General features: G+C 41.0%; 1 protein-coding gene and 1 pseudogene across 3 annotated transcripts in view; one reads left to right on the top strand and one right to left on the bottom strand.

Moving 5' to 3' along the window:
- LOC146546946 (tumor necrosis factor receptor superfamily member 5-like) overlaps window positions 1–23,473 on the bottom strand; it is a 38,961-nt gene that overhangs the window by 14,626 nt on the left and 862 nt on the right. For all 3 annotated transcript variants that reach the window (XM_085265458.1, XM_085265459.1, XM_085265460.1), the window contains exons 2-4: window positions 14,984–15,079; window positions 10,982–11,086; window positions 7,531–7,621 (exon numbers count right to left, since the gene is read on the bottom strand). In XM_085265458.1, coding sequence (XP_085121584.1) covers window positions 7,531–7,621; window positions 10,982–11,086; window positions 14,984–15,024 — 237 coding nt within the window. In that variant the 5' untranslated portion in view covers window positions 15,025–15,079. The remainder of the gene's footprint in view (window positions 1–7,530; window positions 7,622–10,981; window positions 11,087–14,983; window positions 15,080–23,473) is intronic.
- LOC146546947 (E3 SUMO-protein ligase ZBED1-like) lies at window positions 20,481–21,926 on the top strand (annotated as a pseudogene).

Raw genomic sequence — 23,473 nt, 5'->3', positions numbered from 1 at the left:
ATAACAGATATGATTCAATGCAGAGAGGTCTATTAACACATACTGAGTGAGAAAGGTGACTGGAAAGGAAAAACTCAATGCATCATGGGAATCCCCGGCAGCCTACGTCTATTGCAGCATAACTAAGGGAGGATTCAGGGTCACCTGGTCAAGCCCTAACTATATGCTTTAGCAAAAAGGAAAGTTTTAAGTCTAATCTTGAAAGTAGAGATAGTGTCTGTCTCCCGAATCCAAACTGGAAGCTGGTTCCATAGAAGAGGGGCCTGAAAACTGAAGGCTCTGCCTCCCATTCTACTTTTAAATACTCTAGGAACAACAAGTAAGCCTGCAGTGCGAGAGCGAAGTGCTCTAATAGGGTGATATGGTACTACAAGGTCATTAAGATAAGATGGGGCCTGATTATTTAAGACCTTGTATGTGAGGAGCAGGATTTTGAATTCAATTCTGGATTTAACAGGAAGCCAATGAAGGGAAGCCAAAACAGGAGAAATATGCTCTCTCTTTCTAGTCCCTGTCAGGACTCTTGCTGCAGCATTTTGGATTAGCTGAAGGCTTTTCAGGGAGTTTTTAGGACATCCTGATAATAATGAATTAAAGTAGTCCAGCCTGGAAGTAATAAATGCATGAACTAGTTTTTCAGCGTCACTCTGAGACAGGATATTTCTAACTTTAGAGGTGTTGCGCAAATGGAAGAAAGCAGTCTTAGATATTTGTTTAATATGTGCGTTGAAGGACATGTCCTGGTCAAAAATGACTCCAAGATTCCTCACAGCGTTACATGAGGCCAAGGTAATGCCATCCACAGTAAGAATCTGGTTAGATACCATATTTCTAAGATTTTCAGGGCCAAGTACAATAACCTCAGTTATATCTGAATTAAGAAGCAGAAAGTTAGCGGCCATCCAGGTCTTTATGTCTTTAAGACATTCCTACAATTTAACTAATTGGTGTGTATTACCTGGCTTCACAGATAGATAGAGCTGCGTGTAGGGCTGCCACGATTAGTCGACTAGTCACGATTACGTTGACTATCAAAATCGTCGACGACTGATTTAATAGTCGACGCGTCGTTTGAAGCTTTGTAAGATCCCAAAAGACGCAGGAATGAGTAGTGGGATTTACGAGTGTAATAACGGACTGAAACAGAAGATGGCAGCACTGCATGTACAAGGATGCCAGCTGACGTTAAACCCCGAAGAAGAAGTAGCTCTGTCCCAGAATTCAAAGCGCAGCCCAGCTCAGTTTCCAACAATGGCAGCAGCTAGTTAGTTTTAGTATTACTCTTATTATTCTTTCTGGGTCACAAAATAAACGTTTAACATATTTTTAGGCGAGAATGTAACTGTGTAAACCTCAAATATCTGCTCAGTTTATCAAGACACCACATATTTTCAAAAGCGCTCCGACGTTTTCGGAGACGTCTGTTACCCACTAGCTCGATAGCTAGCCGGGGGCAAAGCTCACTAAAGCCGGTGAGAACCCCGGACTCCGGTCAAATCGTTTTCAAACCCACCGCCGTCTTTCGCTATTCAGGTTAAACATATACAAGTCACTTAGATAACTTTAAAATGTTATTGTTTGGCTCTTTTTTAGTATTTTATTTATTCCTGAGTAAATCGGTTTGGCTGAGATTAAAGTTATAGTTTTTAACACAGCTGAATAAACGTCAAGCAGACAACTGATTATCAGAAGTGTGAGATGCTCGAGAATATATTCCAGTGTCCCGTTATAGTTTAGATAGCAAGGAGTTAAACTTCACCGAAACAATCTGTAAATTTCATTAAAATTTAATAAACTATCATCTTGCCTTTATTTTTAGTTAGCACATACCTTAAACACTTAAAGCTGTAAGCTAATGATAGTTATATAAGAGCAGATGCTGCTGGTGCAATAAGCTGTATGTTTTACGTCCAATGGATGCATGCTCTGATTAGTCGACTAATCGCAAAAATAATCGGTGACTAGTCGACTATCAAAATAATCGTTTGTGGCAGCCCTAGCTGCGTGTCATCTGCATTGCTGTAAAAATTTAAGTTATGTCTTCTAATGATACTGCCTAGGGGAAGCATGTATAATGTAAACAGAATTGGTCCTAGCACCGAACCCTGTGGAACATCATAATTGACCTTAGTGTGTGAAGAGGACTCTCCATTTACATGTACACATTGGAGTCTATTAGATAGATATGATACAAACCACTGCAGTGCAGTACCTGTAATACCTACAGCATGTTCTAATCGCTCTAATAGGATATTATGGTCGACAGTATCGAACGCTGCACTAAGGTCTAGCAGGACAAGCACAGAGATGAGTCCACTGTCAGAGGCCATAAGAAGATCATTTGTAACCTTCACTAAAGCTGTTTCTGTGCTGTGATGAGCTCTGAAACCTGACTGAAATTATTCAAATAAGCCATTCCCCTGCAGATGATCTGTTAGCTGTTTGACAACTACTCTTTCAAGGATTTTTGATATGAAAGGAAGGTTGGAGATTAGCCTATAAATTAGTTAAGACTGCTGGGTCTAGAGATGGCTTTTTGAGTAAAGGTTTAACTACAGCCAGCTTGAAGGCCTGTGGTACATAGCCAATTATTAGAGATCATATTTAAGATCGAAGAATTAATTAATGGGAGGACTTCTTTGAGCAGTTTTGTAGGAATGGGGTCTAAAAGACACGTTGATGGTTTGGAGGAAGTAATTATTGAAGTTAACTCAGAAAGATCAATTGGAGAAAAAGAGTCTAACTTAACATCAATGGTACTAAGAGTAGCTGTAGATAATATTACATCTGTGGGATGATTACTGGTAATTTTTTCTCTAATGATAAGAATTTTATTTGTGAAGAAGTTCATGAAGTCATTACTAGTTAACGTTAAAGGGATTGTTGGCTCAAAAGAGCTCTGACTTTTTGTCAGCCTGGCTACAGTGCTGAAGAGAAACCTGGGGTTGTTCTTATTTACTTCAATCAGTGATGAATAGTAAGATGTTCTGGCTTTGCGGAGGGCTTTCTTATAAAGCAGCAAACTATTTCTCCAGGCTAAATGATGATCCTCTAAATTTGTGACACGCCATTCCCTCTCCAGCTTACGAGTCATCTGCTTTAGGCTACGTGTTTGACAATTATACCACGGGGTCAGGTACTTCTGATTTGAGACCTTAGTTTTCACAGGAGCTACAGTATCCAGAGTCATACGTAGTGAGGAGGTGAAATTATTAACAAGATAATCGACCTCTGTTGGAGTAGCGTTCAGATAGCTGCTCTGCTCTATGTTGGTACAGGCCATTGAAGATGATAACAGTGGGTGGATTATATTCTTAAACTTAGTTACAGCACTTTCAGAAAGACATCTACTGTGATAAAGTCTACTCGCCACTGCTGTGTAATCAATTATTGTAAATGTAAATGTTATCAGGAAATGATCAGACAGGAGAGGGTTTTCAGGAAACACTTAAATGTTCAGTTTCTATGCCATATGTTAAAACAAGATCTAGAGTGTGATTAAAGTGGTGGGTGGGTTCTTTTACATTTTGAGAGAAGCCAATTGAGTCTAATAACAGACTAAATGCCATGTTGAGGCTGTCACTTTTAGCATCTACATGGATGTTAAAATCACCCACAATAATTATTTTATCTGAGGTGAGCACTAAATCAGATAAAAAGTCTGAGAAATCAGACAGAAAGTCTGTGTAAGGCCCAGGTGGACGATAGATGATAACAAGTAAGACTGGTTTCTGAGTTTTACAGCTGGGGTGGACAAGGTTAAGCATCAGGCTTTCAAATTAATTAAAAGTCTGTCTTGGTCTTTCGTTAATTAATAGGCTGGTGTGAAAAATTGCTGCCACACCGCCCCCTCGGCCTGTGCTTCGAGATTTCTGGTAGTTAGAATGACTCGGGGGTGTTGATTCATTTAAACTAACATAATCATGCGGCTGCAACCAGGTTTCTGTAAGGCAGAGTAAATCGATTTGTTGATCAATTATTAAGTCATGTACTAACAGAGACTTGGAGGAGAGAGACCTAATATTTAATAATCCACATTTCACTGTTTTACTCTTTGGTTCAGATGTGGATACTGTATTGTTCTTTCTTTGTGATTTTTTATGTTTAAGTTGTTTATTGCTGGTTTTTAGTTGTTTTTTGTCTGTTTGGGAGCTGACACAGTCTCAATGGAGATGGGTTTTTGGGGGGGCAGCAGGAGGAGAGAAGCTGCAGAGAGGCGTGTAAGACTGCAACTCTGCTTCCTGGTCCCAACTCTGGATAGTCATATTTTGGGGGGTTTAATAAATTTGTCCATATTTCTAGAAATGAGAGCTGCTCCATCCAAAGTGGGATGGATGCCGTCTCTCCTAACAAGACCAGGTTTCCTCCAGAAGGTTTGCCAATTATCTATGAAGCCCACATCGTTTCTGGGACACCACTCAGACAGCCAGCAATTTAAGGAGAACATGCGGCTAAATATGTCACTCCTGGTCTGACTGGGGAGGGAGACCAGAGAAAACTACAGAGTCCGACATTGTTTTGGCAAAATTACACACCAATTCAATATTGATTTTAGTGACCTCCGATTGGCGGAACCGGGTGTCATTACTGCCGACATGAATTATGATTTTACTGAATTTACGTTTTAAATTTCCCTCAACGTCGCCTGCTCTGGCCCCTGGAAGACAATTGACTATGGTTGCCGGTGTCTCTAGCTTCACATATCTGAGAACAGAATCACCAATTACCAGAGTTTGACCCCCAGCGGGTGTGTCACCGAGTGGGGAAAAATGGTTCGACACATGAACAGGTTGATGGTGTACCTGGGGCTTCTGTTTAGGACTATGCTTCCTCCTCACCATCACCCAGCCGTCCTCCTTCCCCAGCTGCTTGGGGTCTGCCGGGGAACAGCTAGCGGGGCCTACGCTATCTTCGGCTGCACCAGCTACAGGGGCCTGGCTAGCTACGGGTGAATGAAGGGTGCAAAGCAGAGTCTCCAATTCAGTAATCCTGGCCTCCAGAGCTGCAAATATGCTACATTTGTTACAGGTATCATTACTGCCAAAGGAGGCCGAGGAGTAGCTAAACATCTGACACAATGAGCAGGAAAGTGCAGGAGGGACAGGTGAAGTAGCCATGGTGCTAACGAGTCGGCTACGAGCTAAGCTAGCGAAACAGTACAGAGACAGTGAGTGAATACTTTGGCTATAAATTAGGTAGTGAGTACAGAGAAAGTGTGCTTCAGATGAAGCACGTGAAGATTATACTATGAAAACAGAATGTATTTAAAAGTTTTAAATTAAATTGCTAAGCAGATAAGCTACTCAGAAACACCACTGTGTTTGAGCAGGAAGAGGAAGTGATACTCTACCACAGAGCAAGCGAACACCAAGTGACAGCGCCACCAAGAGTCAACAAGTTAACACTCTAAGAGAAGATATGACACTTTGATACAATGTGAAGCAGTTGGTGTACAGCTTGTATAACAGTGTAAATTTGCTGTCCCCTTAAAATAACTCATACAGCCATTAACATCTAAACCGCTGGCAACAAATGTGAGTACACCCTTAAGTGAAAATGTTAGGGTTGTTATCATGTTGGAATACTGTCCAGTGGCCCAGTTTCTGAAGGGAGGGGGATCATGCTCTACTTTACTTAAGTATGGCACAGTACATGTTGGCATTCAGGGTTCCCTCAATTAACTGTAGCCCCCCAGTGCCAGCAGCACTCATGCAGCCCCAAACAATGTCATCCCAAACACCATGCTTGACTGTAGGCAAGAAACACTTACCTTTGTACTCTTCACCTGGTTGCCTCCACAAACCCCTGACACCAACTGAGCCAAATAAGTTTGCCTTGGTCTCATCAGACCACAGGTAATCCATGTCCTTAGTCTGCTTGTCTTCAGCAAACTGTTTGCGGGCTTTCTTGTGCATTATCTTTAGAAGAGGCTTCCTTCTAGGACAACAGCCATTTGATGCAGTGTGCTGCGTATGGTCTGAGCACTGACAGGCTCAACCTCCACACCTTCAGCCACTGCAGCAATGCTGGCAGCATTTATACATCTATTTTCAAAAGACAACCTCTGGATATGACGCTGAGCACGTGCACTCAACTTCTTTGGTTGACCATGGCAAGGTTTGTTCTGAGTGGAACCTGTCCTGTTAAACCGCTGTATGGTTTTGACCGCTGTGCTGCAGCTCAGTTTCAGGGTGTTGGCATTATTTTTATATCCTAGGCCATCTTTATGTAGAGCAACAATTCTTATTTTCAAACCCTCAGAGAATTCTTTGCCATGTTAAACTTTCAGTGACCAGCATGAGAGGGTGTGAGAGCAATAACACCAAATTCAAACACATCTGTTTCCCCATTTGCACCTGAGACCTTGTAACACTAACGAGTCACATGACACCAGGGAGGGAAAATGGCCAATTGGGCTCAGTTTAGACATTTTTACTTAGGGGTGTACTCACTTTTGTTGCCAGCGGTTTAGGCAATAATGGCCGTATGTTGAGTTATTTTGAGATAACAGCAAATTTACACTGTTAAACAAGCTGTAGACTGACTACCTTACATTGTATCAAAGAGTCATGTCTTCAATGTTGTCCTACTAAAAGATGTAATAAAATATTTACAAAAATGTGAGGGGTGTACTCTACATATTGTTTTTTTTTCTTGAAGATATTTGTTTGCCGACCCACTTTCAGACATTGTTTCACAAATTGAAATCTTAGGCCATGATTGAACATTAATATTGTGGTGGACCACTAGAGGGCTCCACTCACACCCAGTGTAGAGGAAGTGTGTTCCTGTGTTTTGTGGCGCGATATGCGCAGTTGATGTTGGAGACGAATAAAGAAGGAGTGAGAACTGAGAGCTGTGTCGTTGATGCTTACCTCCACAATATCTCAAAAACTAGTAAAATTAAAACCCCAAAATGCTTAATGATCATTCTCAACCGGCTCACTACCTCCCGCTTTTGGCCTAGGCTGTCACTTGAGCCCCTTTTCCATTAGTAAAAAAGGAGCTCCTCTGCCGGCGTTCAAACCAATCTGAACGATACTAAAATGTGACATCGTGAGACTGCATGCCACTGATTGGCTGGGCAGTGGTGTCACTCAACGAGTCATAAGAGCATCTCAAGAAAATTAAAACTGCCAATTTCTGAAATCCGTGAATGAGGGAAATGGCTGCAAAAACAAGGCCCTGTTCCCCTAGTCTGACGAAAGTCACAGACCAAGCATCAGATATATTCTTGCCTCAACGTCCACCTTTGTTGTAGCATTTGTGTCACATACTAATTACATCACGGGGCACACAGTAGCATTGCTGTGACAATCATGCACATTAGGAGGTACTGGATTGCAATACAAAACCAGCCAATCTTATTCAAGTTGTGGCGTGTCGATCTGAGTAGATCGCTGGTTTGAGCGTGGAGTCAAGGAGGCCCTTTACATGAAAAGGAAACAACCATCTCCGAATCGAGGAGGGGGCCTAAGGGTAGATCTTTCTTCATCTTACAATGCTGTGATGTATCTTAAGAGTGCGTACCAGAAATGCGGCAACATTCACAGGTTTCCTTTTGGAGACATCTGATCTGGCAGGCTCAAAGTTTCCTTGGTCCAAAAGACGAAACCTGTCCCTGGAGATTTGAGATGATGGAGTGTTAACAGGAAGAACAGCTGGACAAACACAAAGATTTTTTTTTTATTTTGTTTTTTATTAATCTACAGTCTTTTGTCATCCATCCTCACATGCAGACTCTTAATATCCACACAACAGACAAAAGATATGGTTAGTACAAAATAATAAAAGCAAAATAATATTTTTAATTTGGAGCATCATGTAACTCAGAAGTGACACAGCTATGACTTGTTCATCTGAGTGAACAAATCTGTTCCTAATCCTTGATGTTCTGTACTCTGGAAACAGAAGCCAAGGAGAACGAACTGAAAGTCAGTGTGCACAGGGATCCTGATTCAGCATGGATTTACTTTTCCCACATCCCTCTGATCGATATTAAAGAGTTCAATGTGAAACGTAAAACTTCCACGACGCTTTGAAAATCTTGGTGACAAAGTAAAGAGTTATGGTGAAGTTTACCAAATTATCTCATGGAACTGTTTGTTTGGACGAGTGGATTCATTTAACAGGAGAGGTTAGACGCATCAAGCTAAGGTTTCATTCATCAGGATTGCCATCTAAAGTTTAACAGCTTGCTCTGCATTGGCTGCTCTGAAGTCCAAAAGTGTCTTTTGAATTTTTCACCTACATGGGAGGCCAAAGCATCTCAATCTGAATGAGTCTGAATCTGAAGTACTGATTTTAATTAGGTCGTGCCAAAACCTTCATTTTATTTTTATATGTCATTCAGAGGTGAATAGCTGCTGTGTTTTGTATCACTGTGCTGCTGCCCGAGTGCTCTTGAGCTTCAGGACATAATCAGATGTGTGGACATTCTCCTTCAGGGTTTTCTGGTAGAGAGCAGAATTCATGGTTTCATCAGTTATAACAGAGCAGCCCAGACCATCCACACTACCACCACTGTGTCTGACTGCTGCTGCGATGTTCACTTTCTGAAATGTCATTATTTTGATGCCAAATGTAACGGGACTCAAACTTTCCAGAAAGTTCCGCTTTTGTCTCGTCAGTCCATAGAATATTTCTGAGAAACCCCAGGAAAATCTATGTTTCTTGGCAGATGTGACACGAACCTTTCCTCCTTGAACTATTCATTTTTGCCCAGTCTCTTTCTTATTGTTGAATCATGACTTTTGACCTTAACCCTATTGTAGGGTCTATCTTACTATATAAAGCCCCTTGAGGCAACTGTTGTTCTGACTTAGCGCTGTATGAAATTGAATTAACTGAGCCAAGTGATGTCTACAGGTCTACAGATGTAGTTCTGGAGTCTTCTTTGACCTCCTGGATGAGTCGTTGATGGTTCCTTGGAATAGTTTTATATTTTCTTCAATAAGAGCAGAAAGCAGTGTTGCCAACTCCTCAGTAAGGAAAATCACTATTGGCTGTCCTAAAAGTTGCTAGAAGTCGCTAAATGACATCATCGCGCAATTTGCATAATTGGTCATGCTAATGTATGGTAACCTACGCTGTTGGTGAGAGAAATAACATTGTGGAAGAGACATAAAGTGAGTAAAAAACGTCCTAAATGCAGTTAGAATTTATTTAGAACTACAAATTAAATTTCTTGTAGCAATTATTGTTTTTTTTAATGTCACAATTCCAACCCTGCTCCTTTATCCGGGCTTGGACCGGCAAAAGTGACCCAAAATAGGCGCTCTTTTGGAGTTACTTTGTGTGTGTGTTTATGAGTAGTTTTAAACCTTGAGATCCACAAAACAGCATAACAGTGAAAGAAGAACTGATTGCGTTACAGACAGTGCGGGAGCAGCGACTTCGCTCATGTGCGATTCATTTGCAGTTTCGACGCATTGGGGTGAACATCTCCTACACTGATAGCAGCTGCATGAAGACTATCCTCCGCCTGTGAGCGCTTTGGTACGGGCAAGGTGCCAACGGCAGCAACCGCTGCTTGTTGAGAGTAAGAGCGATACGCGCTTTCACGTCAAAAAGTCGTCATAAATAAGTCTCCAGTAACACCAGAAAAAGTCGCCAGATTTGTCGCTAGTCGCTTTTTAGAAAAAAAGTCACTAAGGGGGGTCTGAAAACCCGCTAAATATAGCGACAAAGTCGCTAACTTGGCAACACTGGCAGAAAGGCTCTGCAGTCAGCTGGAAACTGGAGAGAACCAATCATAGTAAGCTACAGGCCAAACAACAGCTGAGCTTCACATACGAACACAGGAGTGTGTGTATGGGCTCAAAATGTGGTCATAAATATTTTGTACTTGTAAAAAAGATTTGTATGTGTAAAAAAGATTTGTGTGTGCGTAAAAAAGATTTGTATGTGTAAAAAGAATTTGTGTGTGCGTAAAAAAGATTTGTATGTGTAAAAAAGATTTGTGTGTGGACTTAGAAAAAAAAACCCTGCAAGTTACAAGTACGGATTTTTGACCCCATTTTTCTACCCTTCATCTGATTGGTCAATGTCATGTCAATCACAAATGTAACAATCCAATCAGAGAACAGATGGGTTAGGCTGTCGGAGGGGAGCTTTTTTGAACTGCAGGTCCTTGAAGGGTGATACCGTTTGAAGCTGGAGGATCGCTATATAAATATCCGATAGCAGCTAGGTCCCCTAACTTTCAGTAGCTGTTGAAAGGAAAAAGTTGTGGTATATCAGTGGTTAGAAATAACATTATTACTTTAGGATTAGTTTAACACAAAGTCAGGGCTGACCCAGGACCATTGCTGTGAGTCACAGTGCGCAGCATAAAAGTCCTTTCACATCGGATGCAGGATACGCTGCTAATGCTAACTGCTAACTCAAAGCAAAGGATCCAGAATTTGTTACGAATTTGACACAAAAATCACCAAACTCGGACGACCACAGACTGTTTTCCTTCGTGGTGATGAAGGAAAACGCTGGGTTGGCATGTAAAAGGGCATTTATTCCCTTCAAAGACCTGCAGTTCAAAAAAAGCGCCCCTCGACAGCCAAACCCATCTGTTCTCTGATTGGATTGTTACATTTGTGATTGACATGACATTGACCAATCAGATGAAGGGAAGAAAAATAGGGTCAAAAATCCGTACTTGTAACTTGCAGGGTTTATATTTTCTAAGTCCACACACAAATCTTTTTTACGCACACACAAATCTTTTTTGCACACACAAATCTTTTTTACACATACAAATCTTTTTTACGCACACAAATCTTTTTTACACATACAAATCTTTTTTACGCACACGCAAATTCTTTTTACACATACAAATCTTTTTTACGCACACACAAATCTTTTTTACACATACAAATCTTTTTTACAAGTACAAAATATTTATGACCACATTTTGAGCCCATATGTGTGAGAAAGAATTTTTTCACAAACACCGAGTCAGGAACAACATTTAGACACACATTACCTTTCTGCAGTAGCAGGACCTTGTCCTCTGTCAAAATTTATAAGCTCTTGTAATGACTTGGTGCGCTTTAAGGACGCAGTCCTATTTTCAGTTACAGGACACGTCCTGACAGAAAGAAAAACAAAAACACACTTTCATTAATGTTTTTGGAAAAAAAAAATCATTTTAAAATGTAAATATTTTAATAAAACTGAAGGAATAAGGGGGGGAAACCCATATAAAGAAGTCATTCACACGATGGACCACATTACATCAGAAATAACAAATGATCCACAACTGAAACTATCCTCTGTAGAAAATATGAGTATAACCTCTGAACACTGTCAGGTTTACCATTATTTTATTCAGTTACAGCATCTTTTTGACCTTTGTCAGGCACAGAGAAACTTTGTAATGGTAAAAAATAATGATAAATGTGCATAGGTTATACTCTTATTCTGAAAAAGGTTTTATTTCCCTCTATGCACCTGTAGATGATTCAGGTGTGGAGAGTTTTCATATATTTGAAATTTAGATTTATCCTCTACAACAGTGGTTCTCAAACTTTTCACAATGAGTACCACCTCATAAACTGTCTCTTGAAGTACCACCCTTATGACTGACATTAAAGTACAGTAGTACACCACATATAGTTTACACAGACAATTTTATTTCTTATATGAATGTTATTTATTTTAACTGTCATAAATAGGATGTGATAATAATAGCAACTGTACTGCATTAAAACATTCGCAGCAGGTGGGATATACAGTCTTTAAGAGATGACATTTGCATTTGTCCCTAACCTTCGGGAACCCTCACGTTAACTTTTATCAAGTGGAAAAAAGTTAGCGTTCATCCTCCAGCTTCACTGTTTATATTATGCAAACCATAGCTGTATAGCTAGCCACCACGCAGCACTTTATTATATACCAGCTAGCCCAACTTCAGTAACCACACAAACACCACTGCTGTTTAGTCTTCTGTCTTCATTTATGTCAGAAGTGATAGCAGAGGTGTAGGTTTTACCTTTTGCTGTGGCGGGTAAGCTGCTGGATTTTTGACTTCACGACCCTCCTTCGTGGTTCATGCACGTCAAAAATCAGTTTGCTCTTCATGGCGTTTCAGCCCACAACACAAAATACCATCATGTGGGCCTTGCATGGGATCCCCCCACCCAAGGGAAATACACCGTTCTCAAGGCGCTGCTGCTCGGCACTACTCCCTCTCTGACGCAGAGTGGGCCGAGAAACCCCTCTCTCTCTCTGGCCTGGGTGATGGTACCGCTCTCAAGCTCATGGAGAGCACGCTGTTCTTTCTAGTAACGGATGACGGCGGATTCCTCTTCACGCACGTCTTCCTCCGACAGTTGCCGGCACCAGTGCGAGCTGGCCCCCACTGATTCTCCCGGGGGCCTCCAACTCATCGATTGTGGGTGGGATTGCGGCACCATGGAAAAGGCTGTGTTTTTACCATCAGCGTGACAGGGCCGTGCCACCTTTGCTGTTTTAAGGCCCAGGGAAACGAGCCCACCAGCGCTCTGTAGCGGCTGCAACCGCTGGCGATAAGGAAAGGCTGCTCTTCATAGAGGGCTCACGCTGGGGGAGACGTTTTCTGGTTGACTCTGGCTCCCAGAAAAGCCTTGAGAACTCTCGCGCCATCTTTTCATACCTCTACAATGGTATGTTATTTAATCTTAAAAAAAATGGAGATTTCCCACATACCACCAGAGAGAACCCAAGTACCACTCGTGGTATGCATACCACAGTTTGAGAAAGACTGGTCTAAGGAGCTTGGAAAGAAAAGCATCTGGACTTCTTTCAGTTGCTTGAAGACATTTCACCTCTACTCCGAGAAGCTTCTTCAGTTCTAAGGTCAAATGGTGGAGAGTCCCAGAGTTAAGTCCTAGGGAAGTGTCCACCAAGAGGGACATGGATGGACCCCCTGTTGATCCTCTACCTAATCAAACAAGCCAGGGTGTAAAAACGGGTGTAGGTAACAATCAGCCAAGGTTTTGGGTGAACCCGCTGTGAAACCTAGCCCCACCCTATCATGTGATTTCCTGAGGTCAAATGGCCCAGGATGTGAGTGGGTGTTAAGGCTTCTGGGAAAAGATCTCAAAACTGGATTATAGATGGCAGACGGTTGGTGTCGTAAACCACCACCTCCGTTCAAAGATGGTTGTTCACAGTGGACATAGATGGCTTCTTCCCCTCATCTTTCAAACCATCTGTCTACTAGAGCTGGGCGATATGAGATTTTTTCATATCACGATATGATTTTTTCATTTCAGGCGATAACGATATCTATCACGATATAAGCCAAATAACTATATTTGTAAGATTTAAATGTGCCGTTGCTCACAAGTAAAATGTGAAATAATCAGCAGCTTGTTTTTATTTAAATATTTATTTCCCATAATAAGTTCAACAGGGTAGATGTACTTAAGGAACATGAGACTTTTTCAGATAAATAAAGGCAAATATTGCAAACTACACAAAAGGCAGTCGCTAAAGCGTTTAAGTTTCAAAATAGAACAAACAAAACAGACTAAATTGTCAATTCCACTTAGAAACAAAATATTAATTCTAAAAAAAAATCTTAGTTTGTTTTACAGAAGAACAGACAAAACTGACTAACTTTTGTCAATATCAAATAAACTGAGAACTAAAAGGAAATTCTCAATCTCTCCTTGTTGTATAGCTGAGCTTTTCAAACAGTTTTAACAGTTACTTTAGTCTGACAAAAGCCGAATGATGAATTAGCGCTTCCAGTCAGAGACTGAGGCTACGTCCACACGTACACGGGTATTTTTGAAAATGGAGATTTTCCGTTTTCGTTTTAAAAAATAATCCCGTCCACACATAAAGGCAGAAATGAAGGAAAACGCTGCTATGAACATGCCAAAGCAGCAGGTGGCGCTAGATTCCTAACCGTGCAGAAATGTTGGCCAATCAGAAGTCTAGAAGCCTCGGTGGGAAAAAGTAAACAAAGCTGGGGCATAGAAGCAGAACCGAGTCGTATGTGTGGAGGGACAGTAACTGTGTGTATGTGTAAGCATTTAAACACTGCAGAGAGTAGAATTAACAGTAACAGTATTGTAGAAATTCATTTCACCGAAACAATAACGTGGCGCACAGTGTGACGCATGCACCAGTTTATTGTATTTCCAGACTTGCTTTCGGCACAATTTACAGTGCACGCTACTCTGTTTTTTGTCAGACTTGAAATAGCCAAAATACCTTCACACTACGGAACTTCTATGGCTCTTCCGTTCGACAATCTCTCCGGCATTGGAACCATCATCTGTTTTCTCTTCGGTCATGCTCGGTTGATTTTTCTAGTCGGCACACTCATTTCCTCCATTACGCGCTGGCTGCTTCCCAAACAAACACACGTGCGGCTTGGTACTTGTGCTGTACGTAACAAGTCACGCGACGTGACGCTGCGGCTGTGATTGGTTCGGCTCTGCGCTACTTAATTTGGATTGGCTGACCTTTTTTTTTTTTTTTTTTTTTTTTTTTAAGAGGACAAGAGCGGCGAGGTCTATCGCGATAGCTTAATTTCTCTATCGAGTAAAAGTTATATCGCGATACATATCGTTATCGTTCTATCGCCCAGCTCTACTGTCTACTCTGTATAAAATGTGAACATTATTGCTTGCCTTCAACAACTTGAAAAGGACAAAATCATTGACCACCCTACATATCATCATCTATACCCAGGGGATGCTATACCTTGTATTTACGGACTTCCAAATATCTACAAAGAAGGGGTCCCACTCAGGCTCATTGTTAGCAGCTTAAACTGATATCTCTGTAACCCTTTCAGACTGGGTTATGAGACACTTGAGATTACTTCAGTCTGTCAGAAAGATTTATTTTAAGTGATTTCTTCATTCAGGAGGTCTGAGATTAGGCCTGAGTGTGGCTAGAGAAATTGAACTCAACTTTCCAACAAATGTGGTTAATCATAGTTTATTCATGATTAAACAACTTTTTCACACAGGTTTGGATGGCTTACCTGGCTCCTGGGTAAGTTTCCATGGTCCAAAAGAAGAGCATGCCCCTGAGATTTGGGATGATGGAGTTTCTAACAGGAAGAACAGCCTGACAACATCTGGAAAAACACAAAGAAAACCAATGATTTTAGATCAGGATTACTAACACCTGATGAAGCTGACCGTTTCTGTCTCACCTAATACAGTCAGGTTCTGAGCATCACGTAACCCACAAAGCAACAAAGCTATGATTCATTGATCTGAGTGATGCAAAGCTTTTTTTTTTTTTTTTTTTTTGTTATTCATTCTGGGAACAGAAACCTTTGTCCAGAAGGAAGAGGGAAGGAGGAACAAACTGCAAAAGTATGTTGAGTCATCAAGAAACATTGAAGCAGTTAACTGCTGTATGTGTCTGCTGTAATGTGGTGATGGTTCAGCACTGATAAACCAATCAGCTGTTAGATCGCTTCATTTCCTGACAAATGTCCAAGACACCAAGGTAAATCATAGAAGAGATTCAACATAAGCTCGATAATATGAAACCAACATGATGTTATCAATGTGGAAACGAGAAAGATGTCTCAAACATGAAAGGCACTGGTTCCCTTTGAAGCACACAACTTTGGCTTTGAATCAAAAACTGTTGCCACATATTTAAACTCTGAGCACATTCTGACTTAAATGGATATGACCTGATGAGTACATGTTCTAAACTCAATGCTCATTTCTTTTGTATTAGATATGTTTTAGCCGGTCCTGTCTGGCTCTGCAATCTGAATTATGATCTGAATGCACCGTTGTGCCAAACAGATTTGCTTTTCCAAGACAAGCTCTAGAAAGTCTGTACAGACTCCTCTTGTTTGTGTGGTTTTTAATATAATGTATTAATTTCTATTATTACTCACAGTATATATGTAATATAACAATGTCAAAGCTGACAGACAGAAAAGAGAAACAAAGACAATAGAGAATATAAAAAAGGATAGACCACAAATAGAAAAGCACAACTGCACCTGTAACTCAAATTATTTTTAATTTTCAAATCTGCAGCACAGTTACAGTTAGGGCTGCCACAAACGATTATTTTGATAGTCGACTAGTCACCGATTATTTTTGCGATTAGTCGACTAATCAGATCATGCATCCATTGGACGTAAAACGTACAGCTTATTGCACCAGAACGCATCTGACTCAAGAATTTGTGGACTGGTGCCAGCTGAACTACCTCCAGATCAACGCCAGTAAAACCAAGGAGCTGGTGGTAGACTTCCGCAGGCACAAGCATTCTCCACTGCAACCACTGAACATCCAAGGTATGGACATTGAGGCTGTGGACAGCTACAGGTACCTTGGTGTTCATCTGAACAACAGACTGGACTGGACTCATAACTCAGACGCCCTCTACAGGAAAGGGCAGAGCAGGTTGTACCTGCTGCGGAGACTCAGGTCGTTTGGAGTGGAGGGCCCACTCCTGAAGAAATTCTATGACTCTGTGGTGGCTTCTGCTATCTTTTATGGTGTGGTCTGCTGGGGTGGCAGCATCTCTGCTGGGGACAGGAAGAGACTGAACAGGCTGAACCAAAGGGCCAGCTCTGTTCTAGGATGCCCTCTGGACCCAGTGGAGGTGATGAGTGACAGGAGAATGGCGGCTAAGCTGTCATCCCTGTTGGACAACATCTCCCACCCCATGCAGCAATCTGTGACAGCACTGAGCAGCTCCTTCCGTGGGAGACTGCGGCACCCACGGTGTGGGACGGAGAGATTTCGCAGGTCTTTCCTCCCCACTGCTGTCAGACTCCACAATAAAGACTTTAACTGATCAAACACACACATCCACACATGTGCAATAACACTAAGTGCAAAAATCTTTTCTGGCATCGTTGTATTTTTACTCAGTCATATATAGCATTTGTATTCTATTTTTATCTTATTGTATATTTTATTCTATTTTATTCTACTGTATATAGTATTTTATTTTATTCTATTCTATTCTGTACAGTTGTGTACTGTATTTATTCTAACCGAGTTAACGATAAAAACGATAACAAAATAACGCTGAAAACCGATAAAAACCCTGAAAACCATACATTTCACACCTGAGCCTCAACTCTCGCGGCCCGGTACCAAACGACTCACGGACCGGTACCGGTCCGAGGCCCGGGGGTTGGGGACCGCTGATCTAAGTGACCTATATATGTTTAACCTGAGTAGCAAAAGACGGCGGTGGGTTTGAAAACGATTTACCGGGAGTCCGGGGTTCTCACGGGCTCTAGTGAGCCTTGCCCCCGGCTAGCTATCGAGCTAGTGGGTAACAGACGTCTCCAAAAACGTCGGAGCGCTTTTGAAAATATGTGGTGTCTTGATAAACTGAGCAGATATTTGAGGTTTACACAGTTACATTCTCGCCTAAAAATATGTTAAACGTTTATTTTGTGACCCAGAAAGAATAATAAGAGTAATATTAAAACTAACTAGCTGCCGCCATTGTTGGAAACTGAGCTGGGCTGTGCTATGAATTCTGTACAGAGCTACTTCTTCTTCTTCGGGGTTTAATGGCAGCTGGCATCCTTGTACATGCAGTGCTACCATCTTCTGTTTCAGTCTGTTATTACACTCGTAAATACTACTACTTATTCCTGCGTCTTTTGTGATCTTACAAAGCTTCAAACGACGCATCGACTATTAAATCAGTCGTCGACGGTTTTGATAGTCGATGTAATCGTGACTAGTCGACTAATCGTGGCAGCCCTAGTTACAGTCCAAACAAAAATCAGGTTCAATGAGGTCACTGAAGACAAGCTCTGTTCCTTTGTAAGCAAACTGGAATGACTCAGGCACTACTCTGTGTCTGGTGATGATAGTAATGATGAAGGAAAACAAACTCCTCCTTAGGACATCAGCCTGTATATTGTGTGTGTGCACTTATGAAAAGAGAAGCGATACATGGAGATAAAATGAACGAGAGGCTTAAACAAGTCAGTGATAAAACCAAACATCTATCAGCATAAATTAAGACTCTAGAAGAACACAAAACAACAGAAGCTGCTATAAAGACTTGAAAGAAAATACAATCACTGCTGCTCTGGCTGGGTCAGAAGCAGAAACGAAAGTTTTAGTAGAGCTGTGTACAGAACGCTCATGTAGACGTCAGCAGATATCAGTGGTGCTGATAAAGGGGATTTTGAACCATGAGAAAATGCTGTCCTTAAACTATTACAGCGGTGATGCTAAAGTAAAACACTTGCGTGACAAGTTTTTTGTTGATGACTATAGGATTGCAGAAGCTTCATAAAATGTTGGACTATCAAATAATTAAACCAGAAGATGGTGACGTGTTACAGTCTTTTGCATTGTTCCTCACAGGATGTTTAAATGCGATGTTTGGTATTAGCTTTATGGATGACTTGGATAATGGCACAACTATAAAGGCACTTGTTAACAAGCTCCACTGTGAGCTTCAAGAAATATGGAGAAAGGCTGCAAGTGGTCTGCAGAAGAAATCAAAGATATGCATGTAGACAAGTTTGACAACAAGCAAGCTAGGCATGTGCTTCACCCAGCACGAGAGACTGAACGCAGCAGAAATTATGATCAAGAGGTGCAGAAACCCTTAAACCAGCACAAGTATTTACTTCATGGCTTTCCTTTCTAAATCTGAGTTTGGAAATGATAAAGAAGTCACAACAAAAACACCAGCAGCTTTTGTGGATTCTTACAACAGGGCTTAGTTAATTGTAGAAGTGAACAACACAGCCTTTTAGTCTGTAAAAGATTCCAAAATAATCCACATAAAGAAAAGACTGACTGTTTGAGAAGCAAAGGTCAGAGTTCCTCATGTTTGAAGTGTTTGGTCACATGAGCAGCAGCTGCAAAGATTAATGTCAGCTGTGTTTTCAACTGCTTCCGATGCTACAGCACATGAACACTAAAGAAAACAGTTTCAAATGTTTTTAAAAAACTCAGCTTAAACTTCTGGTCTCACTGTTCTTCCTGTTGTTCCACGTCAGTTAATGTGGAAAAGGGAACCAAAGTGGTAACAACTGTTGTGGAGGTTTTCCATTTAATAAAGCCTGCAGACAAGTGGTGAGCGAGAACCCACTGAACTGTGCAAATCTATGTTACACAGAAATATAAAAGAAACAAACTAGAAACTTAAAAAAGACAATAAAAGCACAGATATAAGAGACATAAAACGTCCAAACTAGGGCTGGGACAACGCGTCGACGTAATTGATTACGTCGACGCGTAAAATACGTTGACGTAAAACAATTTGCGTCGATGCGTCGTCACTTTCAAAAAAATACATGGCGGCAGCGAGTAGCGGTAACATGAGTGAGGTAGTCGCAGTCGACTTAAACCACTGCACCCGAACACGCAGTTCTACAGTATGGGGATATTTTAACCGAAAAGGAAGTGATTCAGTCGTTTGCCGGCTTTGTAAGGTGGAAATGGCCTATCATAAAAGCACGACGGCTATGCACCAGCACCTCAAACGACGACATCCAGGAGCAGCTTCTGAAAAGGACAAACCACCGTAAGTTTTCAACTTTTTTACTAACGCTGGTTTTTACCCGTTAATTCGTCCGACCCCCCCCCCCCCCTCCCCTAGACATACACTCACTCATAGACAGAGATAAACACCCAACCTCCATAAATACAAAACTAATTTAAGCTGCTTAGCAGTAACATATAGCAGCTGCTGTTTAGTTGTTTTTTTAATTTGTGGCCCATGCTGGCAAAATGAGTCGGAATGCGCGCAGGCTGATTATCAGAATCGGCGAAAGATGAAAATGTGAGACATAGAATTGGCCGCAGGAGAAATGTTAACAAGGATAATGCACCACCTGCTAAACGTAGCCGTCGTGGACAATGTTACAACATTGTTAAAGTGCTTGCAAAAGCAAAATGACAACGAACTCTTGATTTGTCAAGTTTAATGTCTTTCATCCTATTTGAATGCTGTTTTTATACATAATGCTTCTTCAGCTTGATCTTATAGGTCAAAGTTATGCCATCTAATGGCTAGAAAGCAGTGCACCAGTAAATGTGCCATCAGCTATGGCTGTTTAAACGCTATTTTTTGCAGTTATTTTTTGCAGCCATATCATATGTTCAACATTGGTGATTATCATTAATCTCTTACTGTTATGCTATGAAAGCACATGGCATAACAGTAAGGCACATACATGGTTTATATTTATTTATTATAACAACCAGATCCTTATCTAATTATTTTGATATTATGCTTTCCATATTATTATTTTGTAATTATTCGAATTCATCTGTGTGCTGTGTGTGATTTATGATTTCAGGAACAAACAGAAAAGTCTGGAGGACTACTGTCAGAGAAGAAGTACACCATGCACCCCCCAGGAGGCGGCTGTACTTACCGAGAGCGTCTTAACTATGATTTTAAAAGACATGAGACCACTTGCTGTGGTTGAGGGTGAGGGATTCAAAGAAATGCTGACCACTTTCCAACCGGAATACACTCTGCCGTCTAGGCGTCATTTTACAAGCATGATGGAGAGAAAGTATGAAACTTCGGTTGAGAAAATAAGGAATGAACTAAAAAAGGCCACATCCAAAATCTCCCTTACCACTGATGCTTGGACAAGTCTGGTCACAGAGTCCTACTTAGGGGTAACTTGTCATTTCATTAATGACAATTGGGATCTTCTCTCCTTCAATTTAGCAACACTGCCAGTTGAAGAGCGCCACACTGCAGAAAACCTTGCCTCCTGGGTGGAGAAGGTGGCAGAGAAATTCCACATTTCCTTGCATAATGTCCTTGCCGTTGTGCATGATAATGCAAGTAACATAGTTGCAGCTCTCCACATCCTGAAAGAGAAGTTTGGAGTGGTGTCCTATCGGTGTGCCGGGCATACACTGCAACTGGTTGTAAACCATGCACTGAAAGACCCCAAGATTGATAAGGCACTATCAGCTGCACAGGGCCTTGGTAAAGCACATCAGGAAAAGTGAGCCAGCTTGCACCAAACTTAATCTGAAGCAAAAGCAGATGGGTACAGCTGAGCATAACTAATCCAGGATGTCGCTGTCAGATGGAACAGTTCATACTACATGATTGAACGTCTGTTGGAACAGAGATGGCCAGTGGTTGCGACGCTTTCAGATCCAAAAGTCACACAGCGTGGGAAACAGTACCTAGATCTGAAAAGTGATCAGTGGATTCTTCTGGATGAATTGAAGGAGGTGCTCAAGCCTTATGAGCAAGCCACTAATGTTCTTAGTGGACAGTCTTATGTCACAGTCTCTGTTCTTCCCCCCCTGCTGAAAGGTCTCCTGAAATCCACCAAAAACAAATCATTTGATTCTGCTGCAGTGAACTCTTTCCAGAACTGTGCAGAAGAGGAAATCTTGTATAGGTGGCAGCCAGAGGTATCTGCATTTCAAGCAGATGGAAAAAATGTGTCACTCATTGCTGCTGCCCTTGATCCACGTTTTCGTAAACTGAAATTCCTTTCTCCAGAAGATGTTCTGAAACTGCAAGTAACAGTACAGAGGGAGGCACTTGATCTCAAAAGGGAGCAGAGATCACAGTTACAGCAGGAACATGTGGGACAGGAAGCCTCAGCAAGTCCCCCAACAAAGAAGAGGTCTGTGTTGGACACTTTGTTGGGTACAGATTCTGAGGAGGAAGATTGTAATGAAAACACTGACCAGGGTGGGGATGGAGAAAATGAGGCGGTGAGGAAAGAAGCACTGCTGTATTTTGGGGAAGCCCCTATTCCAAGGGATAATGACCCCCTTACATGGTGGAAGAATAATGCAACAAGATTCCCCACACTGGCTAATTTAGCCAAATCATATTTGGCTGTACCTGCCACATCAACACCATCTGAAAGGCTTTTTTCAGTTGCTGGAAACATTGTCACCAAAAAAAGGGCAAGCCTGACTGCTGAGCATGTAGAAATGCTAACATTTCTCCACTCCAATGCATAACTACTTCATGTGATGAACATGATTGAACACACACACACACACACACACACACACACACACACACACACACACACACACACACACAAATAGGAGAGAAGGCAGTAAAATGGATATTTTGTTAACAAAGAGCACTTTTTTTGCAGAGAGCAAAGTGAATGTTACGTTGTATTTGTTCAAAGATGCCATTGCTGCTGTTTATATTTTATTAATTTTTTGCTATGATTTCCTTTGTTCATATTTGTTCTGCACAACATTTAATTTTTTGTTAAAAACAGAAGATTGTACTACAATGTTATTGTGGATTTTGTTTTGTGAATGAAGAGCACTTTTTGGGAGAAAGCAAAGTGAATGTTACATTTTGTTTGTTTAAAGACACCATTGTTGCTATTTATTTGAAATGTTTTGTTAACTTTTCCTTAATTTTATATGTTTGCACATTTCATTTCTTGTTAAATGCTATTGATTGTATGACCTCTACAACTTTATTTTGCAATTTTTTTTATTAAAAGGTCTTCAAATGAAGAAATTTGTGTTTTTCATTGATATACATAAATTAGTAAATGTGAAATTGCTATACAAGTCAAAAAATATGGAAATAATCGATAATCGAATCAAATCGAAATCGAATCGGATTGAAAAATTAATCATTAGATTAATCGATGCATCGAAAAATTAATCGCTAGATTCATCGATTAGGAAAATAATCGTTTTGCCCAGCCCTAGTCCAAACTAGGATGCCATGGTCTGACTGCAGATGTTGTGCCAAAAACTGATGTTCTGGTAAAAAACAATTTCTGGTATTTGCTAAAAACTGACTGCCACATTTTAACCGTTGTAAAGGACATGTTGGCCCATAATCTGTGAAACATATGTCAAACATCTTTAGTCCTAAACAACATTCCTGTCACAGGGTAGAAGCTTCAGTCATGTTTTAGCAAAGTGACTTTTATATATGCTTTATTTAACCAGCTAAAGTCTCTTTGACATTAAATATTTCTTCTTTAAGAGAGATCAGGCCAAGAGGGCAACAGACAAGCCAACAAATATAAGTTCTATGAAGATCATTTAGGTGGACAACAAAGAGTGGACTGACTGTAATGCAGGTGCACTAACACAGAGTCATACAGATACTTGGAGCCAGGTCATTTCTTTCTTTAATATATAACCCCGTCATAAATCCTGTTGACCACAGCCTATTTAACAACACACACACACACAGAAATCATGTTTTAGCACAACACTGTGTGCACATGGACCCCCAGATATCAGGTGTAACAGTCCGATCTAAGCTGGGAGGAGACATAACACCAGCTCTCAGCTCACAGCTCACATTTTACTTCAACTCTGAGCAGACTTATTAATCTCTGTTTAGACCTGACACTTACAGACAGGTCTGACTAGTTGTGCAGGTCACACTGTCTACAGGTTTATACAGGCTCTGTTATCACAGCAAGATGAGTCCAAAGTTCAAAGTCAAACAGTTGAGTGTACGAGTTAAACTGTAACATGAATCCATCGATCATTGATCCCAGAATATGCCTATAATA

The sequence above is a fragment of the Mchenga conophoros genome, linkage group LG23 (genome assembly GCF_057382185.1).
Source record: "Mchenga conophoros isolate Kocher_MC1m ecotype Shallow Benthic linkage group LG23, M_conophoros_male_GT1.1, whole genome shotgun sequence".
NCBI lineage: Eukaryota > Metazoa > Chordata > Actinopteri > Cichliformes > Cichlidae > Mchenga > Mchenga conophoros.
This window is presented reverse-complemented; position numbering and strand designations above follow the sequence as displayed.